The sequence below is a fragment of the Panthera onca genome, chromosome D3, assembly GCF_046562875.1.
Source record: "Panthera onca isolate mPanOnc1 chromosome D3, mPanOnc1 haplotype 2, whole genome shotgun sequence".
NCBI classification, from domain to species: Eukaryota; Metazoa; Chordata; class Mammalia; order Carnivora; family Felidae; genus Panthera; species Panthera onca.
In genome coordinates this window covers 35,585,025-35,598,374 of record NC_138350.1, presented here as the reverse complement: position 1 = coordinate 35,598,374, position 13,350 = coordinate 35,585,025, and the positions used below count along the sequence as shown (strand labels likewise).

General features: G+C 40.8%; 1 protein-coding gene across 6 annotated transcripts in view; it reads left to right on the top strand.

Moving 5' to 3' along the window:
• The window catches only part of PTPRM (protein tyrosine phosphatase receptor type M), a 796,527-nt gene that overhangs the window by 368,220 nt on the left and 414,957 nt on the right, over positions 1–13,350 (top strand). For all 6 annotated transcript variants that reach the window (XM_060613276.3, XM_060613283.3, XM_060613278.3 and 3 more), the window contains 2 exons: positions 1,719–1,893; positions 7,758–8,051. In XM_060613276.3, the coding sequence (XP_060469259.1) occupies positions 1,719–1,893; positions 7,758–8,051 (469 nt within the window). The remainder of the gene's footprint in view (positions 1–1,718; positions 1,894–7,757; positions 8,052–13,350) is intronic.

Here is a 13,350-nt window from a genome sequence, read left to right as displayed (position 1 = left end):
AACTTCCAAATTCATATCCATTAGGGCATACTGCCAAAGAAAAAAATCATAGCTAAAAGCCTTTAAAAGACTTTGCATAATATAAATCACAGAGTAATATAGATGAGTTTTATTATGTGTAGCCTAGCATTTTCATACTCCTACATAAAAACACTTTAATAAGCCTGCAAGTCCCTGAATGCACGGGGGTTCCCTTCCCTCCCCTGTTGCACTGGCTGCCTTAACCTCATCCAAAGCTTTCATTTCTTTCTAACCATCTCGGGCTTCCTGCATAGTTTCCTCTGACTAGAATGCTTTCTATCTCCCACCATCCCCCTTTGCCTGGTTAGCTCCTCCTTTCCCTTCACATCTCAGCTCACTTCTTCAGACTGGCCTCCCACAACCACCATATCTAAAGATGGTGATTTCTGCCAGTCATCTGATCTGTCCCTTACCCACCACTGGCCATCATTCGTGATTCTGTATTCATTTCCAGTCTCTTCTACTTCCCTCTAACTAAACTGCTGTGGGCATCACCAGCCACTCTTCTGTCACTCACCACTGTGAGCCTAGTGTCTTCACACAGTTGATAGCACCTGGTTGGCACCCAAAATGAGTTCTGGGTAAACAGATGGACAGAGTGCTTGGCATCATGCTTTAGCTGTGACGTCTGTGCCCACTGCTTTTTTCTCAATCTTTGCAAATAACATATTCGAGATAGCCTCTTTCCTGATCATTGTAACTCACTGTCATAGAACTGAAATGCTTGGGGTGCCTGGGTGGCTCAGTCAGTTACACATCCGACTTCAGCTCAGTTCATGATCTCATGGTTCATGAGTTCAGGCCCCACGTTGGGCTATCAGCTGTTAGAACCTGCTTCGGATCTTCTGTCTCTTTCTCTGCACCTCCCTAGCTCGTGCTCTCAGTCTCTTTCAAAAGTAAATAAAAACATTAAAAAAAAAAAAAAGAACTGAAATACGGTAGCCTTCTTTTGAAGCTTTAAACTGTAGGAAGCATAGAATGGATTTCCAAAGGTGCATAACTAAAGACGTGCTTAATGTGCTGGGGATGGTGTAAGACAAGGCTGATGCACTAAGGGAACATGCTTTATGTGGTTTTGAGACTATGGGATAAAGGGAGAAGCTTGTCTTGTAGCACTCAGGTAATATTAAGCATGTATTTGGTTTTTGTATGTCCTTGAAGAACATAAGAAAGCTTAGAATAGTCCATCAGACCTGTTCGGTAAGCAATATGCTAATACCTACTTATGTTTTTAATGTCCTTCTTAATAAATTGTTTATTTGTTCGTGTATAAAATGAGGTCAGCAATAGGGTGGTGTGTGAATTAATTTCATTTTCTAGCCAAGCATAAAAACATAGGATAAAGTGTTATGCAAAGTCCAAGTGGTGATCGTTTGGGAGTGAAACAAAGAATTTTTCCATATGCATTTTTTTTCTCCTCCTGGTGACTTCATTCAACATAATTAATATCTTGAAGGGGCAAATGTAAGACATCTCTGCACACTTCATTTTGCATCCCTCAATCTCAAAAGTGTTGACCATGGCAGAATTTCAGTTGCCTGGCCAGCTGTTTTCCTGGAACTAGGGCCCCTGGGTAATAAACAACTAAACCAAGATCCACATGCAGATAACATGGATAATATGCTATCAGGTGTCTTCGTGTTTCCATATGACAGCTGATATTGTTTCTTTTTGTCCCCCCTCCCCCAATTATACAGGGCATCGATGTACGAGATGCTCCTCTCAAGGAAATAAAGGTGACTAGTTCCCGGCGATTCATAGCTTCATTTAATGTCGTGAATACAACAAAACGGGACGCTGGAAAGTATCGCTGCATGATTCGCACCGAAGGAGGTGTTGGAATATCAAACTACGCAGAATTGGTAGTTAAAGGTATTTAACGTCTTTTTATATCCCTGAATAGTCTATTAAAATAGACATGTCAGATGGTTGTGAGTTCATTATTTGTTTAAAGCTCAAACTTCTCCTTGTCTGTTTCCAAACAGTAGCTTGGTGACAGGTTACATTGATGGATTGCATTTTAAGTACAAATTTTGCACGTGCACAATATTTTTGAAAAATGCATTTTATTTATGTTGGTTTAGTTGCATACAAAGCAGCGACTGTGCTCTTGGCAAGTTCTTCTGCCGACTCTGTATACAGAGATTACAACCTATAAATTTTTTTTTTAAGGAATGAAATTTTTTTTACTGATAGAAAATCACTTAAAATGCAAATATTCACCAGCCAGCGTGTTTATGATAGCAGGGTGGTTAATAAAATGAAGCAATGCCAGTATAAAAATGCTCAGTCATATCACACAAGCCATATTGATAATACTGAGTTAACATTCATAATGTTGCAGTTATGTTCCATTACTATATTTTGCGTGACTGAAAAATTGAGTCATTATATTCAGGAAAGGACAGTCTGAGGGGGGGGAAAGAGGGGAAATAAGTTTCTTCTGCTGGTCTAATGCTTTTTTCGTGGGCTGGGGAGTTTATGATATTAAAGTTGCTGGGGCTGTTCTTGGTCTCAGACAGAATAATTTGGAGTTCTAGAGGTACTACAAGGCATTTTTAGATAATTTCTGGCTGGCCATTGCTGTTTTGTCCTAGGAGAACAGAATGATGCCCGCTTTTGAAATTTTTTCCCCTGCATTTGTTAAATAGGAAACATAAAACTGATCTCTTTTGGATGGGTTAGTACTTTTTATCAGCAAATTTCTCTGTGCAAGCGGTTTTAAAGACTATAGGGTTCAAACCCCAGAACTAGCTACGCGGGCATGGGCCAGTGGCTTACCCTCTCTGTGTTTCTGTTGCCTCATGTATAAAATAGACATCAATAATGTCACCTGCATCATATGGCGATTAGGAAGGTCAAGTGCAAAAAGCACATGAATGGCACTTAGAACAGGTACATAGTGAGAAGCCAGCACCTGTTAGGGCCTTGACGGGGAGGAGGAGGAGGGCAAGGTGATTCTTACCCTCTGCTCCTGTATGTCAGTGATGCATATTTAGAGATGCTTGTCATTACCACCTTTCTGAATTTTAAAACATATAAATGTCTGCCCAGCTATTCTCCCCCCACCCCACCACACCCATAGTGAATGAAAATCTCTGGGGACATAGCCTCTGTTATAAAATCTGTACGTGATTTTCGCATATGCTTCTGTTGTGAAATCACTGCTGCCAATATTAGTCACTCCTGGCTTATGAGAGAAATGTTTATTGGTGAGGCTCCCCCCAGGCAGTATTAATCTGCAGCAACGACTAATGTTCTGCACATCGAAATATCTACTCCACTAATATATTTTGCCATGTCAGATTCTTACGAATTTTGGTTTATGGTGAAACTTTGGCTGGTCTGGCTAGTATTTGAGTTTAAGTTTATTTTATTTATTTATTTGTTTGTATGTTTATTTATTTATTTGAATGTCTATTTATTTTGGGGAGAGAAAGAGAGAGAGAGAGAGAGAGAGAGAGCGAGCGAGCACGAGTGGGGGAAGGGCAGAGAGAGAGGAAGACCGGACTCAAAGCAGGCTCCAGGCTCTGCTCTGACAACAGAGAGCCCGATGCGGGGCTTGAAATCACAAACCGTGAGATCGTGACCTGAGCCAAAGTCAGACATTTAACCAACCGAGTCACCCAGGCGACCCTGAGTTTAGGCTTAATAGCTGTAAGAAAACAAAGTCTTCAGAGTAATGCACACCCTACTTTGTAGAAGGCTCTTTGAGAAGCGAGGAGTCACAGTGTAGAAATGGACACCATTTACCAACAAATCCAGTAAAGCAGCAGCCTCAGTGTTCCATGGCTGAGCTCTTTATCATCATTATTATTACTTAATGTTCATCTGGGCTTAGCTCTTCGTGACTATGTTCCGTTTTCTTACTGACAGTTACTGCAGCGTTGCACTATGACCAGCCATGTTCTTGAGGCATCTGCTTTATCAACAGTATAACATAAATCTAGTAACCTCGCTAAAAATTGCCCCTGTGGAAAAGTTCATTTGTTTGGTGGCATAAGTAAATCATAAATTTCTAGTCTTCCATAGCAAACATGACCACAAAAAATGAATGGGTTCTTATTCATATTGATGCAGCACGTTTTCCTGTCAGGACGAGGAGCGGTAGCTTGGCCCATTGTGATAAAAATGTCCAGGCACCTCTTTCTATCTCTGCACACAGTCAAAGCCAGGGATTATTGGCTTGCAGTTGTGGCTCAAATCTGAAATTGACTTTTCCTCCATTTGTAATTTTTTAAATGTTTATTTTTCTATTTTGAGAGAGAGAGAGAGAGAGAGAGAGCGCACATGAGTGGGGTAGGGGCAGAGAGAGAGAGGGAGAGAGAGAATCCTAAGCAGCCTCTGCACTGTCAGCACAGAGCCCAACACAGGGCTCAGTCCCATGAACCATGAGATCATGACCTGAGCTGAAATCAAGACTAATCGAGAGCTGGACGCTTTTACCCAATTGAGCCACCTAGTTGCCCCTCCATTTATAATTTTACAGCCATATTTTTCATATATTTTATTTTTTAATGAGATAACATGCTGAATTTTACTAGCATGTTACACTTAATAAAGTATTCACTTGAGATAATTACTTTGAAATAATGCAATGACATTTTTAGGCCACCAGTATATAATTTAACTTTTTTATATGCATGTAATATTTGGAGTAGTGATTTCCTAAAAATGGGAAAAACTAAAGTCCATAGAGTTCGTAACTAACTTTCTTTCTTTCTTTCTATCTTTCTTTCTTTCTTTCTTTCTTTCTTTCTTTCTTTTCTTCTCTCTCTCTCTCTCTTTCTCTCTCTTAATTTTTTTTGAGTTTGTAACTTTCTTGAGATCATGCGCTGATTTGGCACCAACCCCCCAAATGAAACCCAAGTCATTTTTTATCTTCTTTCCTATCTTATTCATGCCTGCCACTGCTTTTGAAATCTGGAACATGAAAAAGAAATATTTAATAGAGTCTCCATAATTTGCGTGTATGCATCTATATCAATATTATTTAATTATGTGAGGGATATATTAGGGATTCACATGCATATCTATTAGCTGTATGTTTGTGTATCTGTATGTGCATAAATTCTTTCATTGCTGGCTTGGTTCAGAATTACAGTTGACCCTTGAACAATCAAGAGTTAGAAGCACGGACCCCTGCATAGTTGAAAATCTACATATAACTTTTGACTTCCCAGAAACTTAACCAATAGCCTGTTGTTGACTGGAAGCCTTACCATAACATAAACAGTCAATTAACACACATTTCGTATATGTATTACATCTGTATTCTTACAATAAAGTAACCTAGAGAAAAGAAAATGTTATTAAGAAAGTCACAAGGAAGAGAAAATACATTTACAGGACTGGAAAAAATCCGCATATAAGTGGGCTTATGCAGTTCACACTGTGTTCGTCAAGGCTCAACTCTTTTGATCATAATTTTCACTGTCAATTGGTCACATATTTTAAATTGCTTTTTATCACTTGGTATAGATTGAATTCCTTCCTCCCTCCCTCCCTTTCTCCTTTCCTTCCTTCCTTCCCTTTGGGAAAATGTATTCAAAATTTATATATTGACTTATTCTGGGACTGATTCTTCCAGCAAACCCACAAGTATTTTGGGATGTCTGTTGCAATTGTTTGCAGGTTCTAGTTGAATCTTTCATTTGATTTCACATATTTGGTACTTTTCTTCATGGGGAATTAATAGAGAAAATACTCTCAGGTCAAACAAGCACTAAAGTTTTGTCTATTTTAGGACACTAGTAACAATATCCTAAATGAATGGGTGTGCTCAACTAACCTTCGTGGCCTTGCCCCTGAGTTGTAGTTTGAACGGCAGCTCAGCAACCCTTGCTAGCATTTGTGACTTCAAAGTAATTAACTGCTCTTTCAGCCTTAGGATATACTATAAAAGGCCCATTTCATGTCTCGGTTCAAGGAATCGCCTAATGATATAAATTGATGTTAAATCACGATGAGTTGAGTAAGAACTGTTTAAAGAAATGAAGAGCTAGCACAAAGTTGTAGTTTTTGAACAATAGGAACATAGTTTAGTAAGTTTACATGAACTTTATAGTCCTCCAAATACGATTCATCCTTTAGTGTCTATTTTGACTCGGTGTAATGAGATTTCCCAGCTATTTTAGAAAGTCGATATGACTCATCACACTCCATCCACCAAAGAGAACTGATGTTGCTGTTTATATTAGATTAGTTTAGGCATCTACCAGGTGTCGTCTCAAGGGCCAAGGTCAGGTGGTCCTGGCTGCCCTGAGATCCCTTTCAGCAGGAAATACGATCATGGTCAATTGGCTGTGTCTGCTGTTGGAGATGACAGAATTTGCATCATGCAAGCTAGCATAAGCCAGTAGTGGAATATAGCAGACTTTATTTTTTGTGCACTCATGAGCTAAATGAGGAGTTGAAATACACACACTCACACACACACACACACACACACACACACACACGCACAAACCACCTGTGGAAACATTCGTGAAAACAAAATTAGATCTTACATTTCTTCTTGGATAGAGATTCACTAAGATAGAAATACATTATTTTGTACATTACCTCCTTTCTCAGTATCATGTGTGGCACCACTTCCAGTGACATTGGGCACACAGGATGCCTTCATTTGGTGCCTGGCAAGCCGCTCAACCGGCACCTCACTAATAAACTCGGAATGCTATTAAAAAAAAATTTTACCTACTTCTCCCTTTTCAGACAATGATCTAGAAAGAGTCCATCTCAGATTTTAAAGAATGAACGAGATTTTTTTTGGCTTTAAAGAGTATTAACTATTGATTGCCTAGAATTTTACCAAATTGAGCACAGCTTGCACTTTGCCTTAGAGCTTTTCTTTCTACTCTCTGCTTGAATCAGACTCATTCCTGAAGGTTCCTTGAACAGCAGCAGTGGCAGGCAGGCTTTGTTGCCCAGACTTCTTACTCCTCCTGTGGCTGAATGAGTCCATTGTGATGGATTTTTGGGAAACAGGTCACCCTGGAAATGCATTTATGCCGAGATAAACTATAATTTCGGCCGTGTTTTCAAACTGATGATATCTTTGGGATATAAATATAGGGAAACTGAATTTAATATTCTAGATAACTGGCACCTTTGATGATTTCAAAGACATTCTCAGTAAGGAAGTTGGCAGTAGAGTGCCTCATGGAGCTTAAGTACTACCACTGAGAGAGCTTTTTAGCAAGTTACTTTTAGTGGGGAAAAATCCTTTGGTACCTTTGTAGGTGTATGAGAAAAATGAGTTGTGTCCTAAAACAACCTGGGGGTATACCTCCTTGAGCGATCTTAGGTTTTAAAGATGGTTTACTTCACAAATTTGAACATTATGAAAAGCTGCACCAGCACACTTCTTAAAAATAACCTAAACCAAACTATTCTCATCAGTTCACTCCCGAAGTATTCATGGCTTCTGATGTTAATACTTGATGCACGTTTAGCTATTTAAAGTTTTTTTAAGCTTATTTATTTTGAGTGAGAGAGAGAGCAAGCGGGGGAGGGACAGAGGACAGGGAGAGAGAGAATCCCAAGTAGGTTCCACGCTGTCAGTGCAGAGCTCGACAGGGGGCTGCATCTTACAAAGGGTGAGGTCATGATCTGAGCCGAAACCAAGAGTCACGGGCTCAAGCGACTGAGCAGCCCAGGCGCCGCACACATTTAGCTCTTTTAAAACTAAAGAGCCAAGTGTCTGAAAGATAGCTCTGTGGTTTGCCTTTCAGAACCACCTGTTCCCATCGCTCCTCCCCAGCTCGCCTCCGTGGGGGCAACCTACCTGTGGATCCAACTCAATGCCAACTCCATCAATGGGGACGGGCCCATTGTTGCCCGAGAGGTGGAATACTGCACAGCAAGCGGGAGCTGGAACGACCGGCAGCCAGTGGATTCCACGAGTTACAAAATCGGGCACCTGGACCCGGATACCGAGTATGAGATCAGCGTGCTGCTCACCAGACCCGGGGAGGGCGGCACTGGGTCTCCTGGGCCAGCTCTCCGGACAAGAACAAAGTGTGCCGGTGAGTAAGGGAGACCTGGGACTCCTTGTTACTGCCTTTCTGGCGTTGACCTACAGCACGGTGTTTATCAGGTATTAACCTGCTCCCCAGCTCTGTCGGCATCCTCCGCAGGAACAAATAATTCCCTTCGCCCGGGAACAGTAACCCAACAGGACTTTGGGACCTCAAGGCTTGGTATTTCCAGGCAGCCTTCACCTCCTTTCTTTCCTTTTCCCTATTTTTTTTTTTATTTACACCTTCCTGTGAGTATCATCTAGTTTGTATAGGCATTCTCCCTAAGGTTGACGTAAACTGTCTGCTTTGATGATGTCTGCTCACAGGTCACATCGTCTCACCCTGGTCCCCTTGTTTTATGTTTACAGTTAATGCGCTTTTAGCCTGGAGGGGCACCGGAATAATAGATTCCATCTTAGTGATAGCTTTAAAGCTGTGTTTTTATTGATGGATATTTAATGGAGGGGCTGCTTGCCAATGACACGGGGCCCATCTGTAAACTAAGCAAGGGTGATTTGTGGGCTGCGTGCACTCTTCAAGTTTGGATTATAAAGTTGTAATTGACTGCGCCGAGCCCGTTCTACAGCTAAACTAAAGTGGGGTTGATGGAGGGAGAGATGTAGAGTCTTAGAAAAATCAAAACCTGAAGAAAGCTCCCGTGAGAAGGTGTAGTGCTTTCTGTATGGCTACTTTCTGCCAGGGAAGGGGAGAGAAATAATACATGGGGATACTCAAGTGTTCTTTCCTCATTTAGATGAAGAATGCCTATATTGAACTGTGGGTTGTGGTGAGGAAATGCAATAAATTTTTATGGAATTAATTGAGTCCTCAGATAACAGTCTTTAAGTAGACACATCAGTATGTTTTGTTTCTTTTTTTAACTTTTGAAGGTACTCAGAGCACAGTCTGACCCTGGCTGGTGGGAGAAATGATTAAATCTGAACAGGTGTGGATGTTTCAGTATTTTTTTCTTTATACTGTGGCGTGGGTACTGTTTCCACAAGTTCAAAACTTTATGGAAGAATTCTGTATTTGTGTTGTTGTTGTGGTTTTTTAAAATTTCATTAGAAAAGGGAACAGCTACTTCCCCCCGCCCTCCCCAGGGATACATGATGGGCCTGTTCTAGCCAACTGAGTGTCCCCCACCGGGTGCTCAAGCCACCTGCCATGCAGGGTCTCTGGAGTAAACAGCAGTTCTGGACGGGCCCTTCACACAGCCCTGGCTGATGGCTCCAAGGAGAAAGGAGTTTGAAAACCCATTCTCTTCCTCACTTCTCCAAATGATGGCGTCTCCTCTTTTTAGTTGAATAAAACTGCCCTTCTTTTTTTTTGTGAAACAATTTCTTGTATTGTCTTATCATCGCAACCAGTGGCTATGTATAACACTGTCTATATCATTTTGCAGTAGAGGCATTGCTCTCAGATCTGTTATTGATTTGATAACTGCCTTGTGAAGTCTCCAGGGCAGATACTGTCACCCCCTTTTACGGGTGGGGAGATGGGAGCCCACAAGGACCCGCTCCCCTCCAAGCATGCTCCGTTCGCAGTACGTTTAGTATGATTTCACCTCAGTGTGATTTTAAGGAATCCTATTTTGAGCATGGCAATATATAGTCTCCCTCTCTGTCCAAAAAAAAGGGTAGAATTCCATTGTCTAGACCGAGAGATGATACCATCTGTTCCATTCTCGTCACTGACAACCCCGCCTACGTAATGTTTCCAGTCCTGTTCTTCCTTCCAGATTTCGTCTTTTCTCTTGGTTTTCTGCCTGTTTCAGCTATTGACACAATTGTTCTGTACATTTCCCCTGAATATAATGCTTGTATTTTTTTTTTTTTTTTTACTGCTGCCTGATGTGTACACGTGTAACTCTCAAAGAGACGGCGTGCCTTTTAGAACACCTTGTCAGTCCTTTTGAAGAGATTAAAACCAATTTTGAATTGATATGTGCACGCCAACACTCTGCCTTAAAAGGTTTTAAACCTCACTTAAGCGAGGAAGCCTGATGAGAAAGCATGCTTTTTCATCTTACTGTTTGCAACCTCCGGTTGAACTACTCTGTCAGTGTCATGTGCTGGTGTTGAACATGGTTGAAAGACCTGCAGTTGGACAAGTCGGTCTTGGGAAATAGAAGTATGTTAGGTCAGAGAGTCAAAGCTAGAAATGAGAGGGGGAGGCATGATAGGTGGGCGAGGAAAGTGAAGTCCAATTTCTCTCTACTGTATGAAGAAATACAGGTTCACCCTTTCTTGACCTGAGGCTTTTGAGAAAATGGGAAGAAAAGGCTGGTGGCCGTGGCTCATAAGCAGTGGGACGTCGTGGAAGGCAGGGCTGAGTTACAAGGCAGGATACAGGTGCTGCAGACTATAGACTGAAAAGTGTGGTACGGTCCCAGACTGTCACTCGGATGGTTTGTGGGCGTTTGGGGCTCCCAAGGAGCGAGTCATGGAGCTTATAAGCGGGGGTGGGGTGGGGAGGCTTTAAGCGTGCCGCCAAGTAGATGGAAAATGTCCGTGGCCGGGCTTGAACATGAACACCGAATGAATCTGATAGGGTGATGTGTGGTAGGAATAGTTGCACATTTCATCCTGTATGGTTTAAATCCCAACAGTACTACTGTAGAATTAGAGTAATAAAATTTAGCAGCAGAATATACAAAAAAGAGATTGAGGATTTGGTTGAAATGTGTGGGAATCCATAATATGACCCATACCACTCTATAATGCTATTTCCTCAGCCCTATCCCCCACCAAAAACAAAACAAAACAAAACCTACTATAATTTTAGGTTGCATTAAGAAAGCCAAACACCCATGTTGAAGGAGGTGATAATCTTAACGTACCGGTGCTAGGTTGCCTCACTGTAATTATCACACTTATTTCTGATCCCTGAGTTTTAAGCAAGAGCACATGAAATGGACTGTACTCCAGGGATAGCACCCAGGTTAGGAAAGTTTCTGGAACCTTGCTCTACCAATGAGGAATGATGGAAAGAATTTAGAAAGGTGGTGGAGAAGAACAGAGGGCCTGTGCAAATTTGACAAGAACTGAATCATGAATGGTGAGTTTGCAATGGCTGATCCCTTCAAGCAGAACCTGACATTGTAGAAGGTGATTTCTGTATTCAGAAAAGGATTGAACTGGTTGACCCTGCAGATCTCTTCAACACGGAGATTCTGTGATTCTTGCATTGTTCTTTTTCTAATGAGATGGTCCATTGTATGTTTCTACCCTGAAAGTCTTTGACTTTCACTTTTATTTTATCTGTGTCCAGATATTCCCTTCTCGTGCTTGTCAAGTCCTGTTCTGCAGACTAGTGGAGGTCTGTGATGACATTTACAAAAATCTAAGCTCAGGGGAAAATACTGCATTTTTAGCACTGCTAAGTAAATTAAATTTGAAGAGATGACTCTTATTTTGAGATACGGCACCTGGTTTTTGTGTTAAAATATCCTTTTTATGAAATAATAATGCTGGAAGTTACTCAAGCCATAGTTAGCAGTCGAAAATGGAGGCTCTGGGACCAGGCTGCCAGGGTTTGAGTTCTGGCTCTGCCCGGAGCTGTACATGTGACCGTGGGAAAACTGCTTACCTTCTGTGGACTTCCACTGCCTTATCCATCAAATGAGGATGATAATAAAAATATATATCTTGGGGGTGCCTGGGTGGCTCAGTCGGTTAAGCGTCCGACTTCAGCTCAGGTCATGATCTCACAGCCTGTAAGTTCGAGCCCCGCATCAGGCTCTGTGCTGACAGCTTCTGATTCTGTGTATCCCTGTCTCTCTGCCCCTCCCCTGCTCACTCTCAGTCTCTCTCTCTCAAAAAATACATAAACATTAAAATTTTTAAATATATATCTTGTAGTATGGCCATGAGGCCTTCACGAGCTAATGTGTCTTAGGTGTCTAGAGTAGAACCTTACATATAGCAAATGGTCAATAAAAGTCAACTGCCATTTAAAATAAAAGTCTTTAAACATTTCCAATCAAAATAATTAGATGTTAACAACCTGATTTTGTTGCCCTGGATGTTTTACAAATAATTACTTACCTGGTGAATTGAAAATCTGAGGACCCGTTTTATATAATGGGCTCATAGAATTCTCAGCCTTAGAGCACTGCATTCATGACAAACGTCATTTCTCTCATTTCTTCTACGAAATCTGTTTCTTTTGGACAAGTTTTCGGTTTTCATTTCTGTGCCACACCACTGAGACCTGTCCTGTCGTGTTTTGGTGACACCCATGAAAATGTATTTGACTTCTTGCATTAAAACGGCAAAATCAGTATTTATTGTCCTTCTCTGGACGATGGAATTGATTTTCATGTGTGGCTAGTAGACACAATCTTGTTACCTGGTCAGATTTCTTTCAAGAATTGTAGCACACTTCTAGAGCTCTTGCTCCTTGTGTTTCTCAGAATTATTTTCAAATATATGCACAGGCTCTGTGCGTGTGACCTCGATCAAATCACTTAGCTTCTCTGGTTCTGTCTCCTTATCTTTAAATAAGGGCCATGACACCTGCTCTGACTGTATCAGAGGTGTTTATGAAAATCAGGTTAGATCTTATCTGTAAAGGTATTTTACAAATGATAAATATATTCTGCTTATGCAGTGTAGGGTATTTTTTAAAAAATGATTACGATAAGGAGCAAGTTTCAAGATTTATACACATACCCACGTATCTTCCAATTTTGCTGTTCAGCTATAGTTGGGTAACCTCGGAGAATTGAAATTACTTCAGTATATCCAGTTAAGCAAAATATAATTTAGTTTGTGTTTTCTACTATATCTTGTATTCTTATAATTATGTACAGCTAGATCCCACAAGCCATTAATTGGTAGCTCCTTGAAAAAGAGAAATGGGAGATGCTGTTAGATTAATTTTCACAGTGGACTTTTTATGTTTTATTTTGGGATCTTGATTTTATGTATCCTGGTTATTGTTTAACTGTGGCTGAGTGACTTGCTGATAGCTGGCCCCAGGAGTTAAAGAAGGATGGTGGTAAACTAATGACCTAAACAATTAAGATTGGTAAGAGTGGGAAAAAAGCAAAAGCAAAAACAAGCTGAACCGAAATATGTTCTTTAGAATTAACATAACGGAGCATCTGGAAAAAAGAATGATTGCACCTTAACAAAAATGTATTCATGAAATATTTATTGAACACCCAAATTTACAAGGCTCTGAGGGTAGAGCAACTGGACAAGGTCTACCCTCCGAGCTGATCTCTTTGGGGTATGTGAGGGAGGAAATGTGCAGTCAATAAACAAATATATATACATACATATATACTATCGTAAAT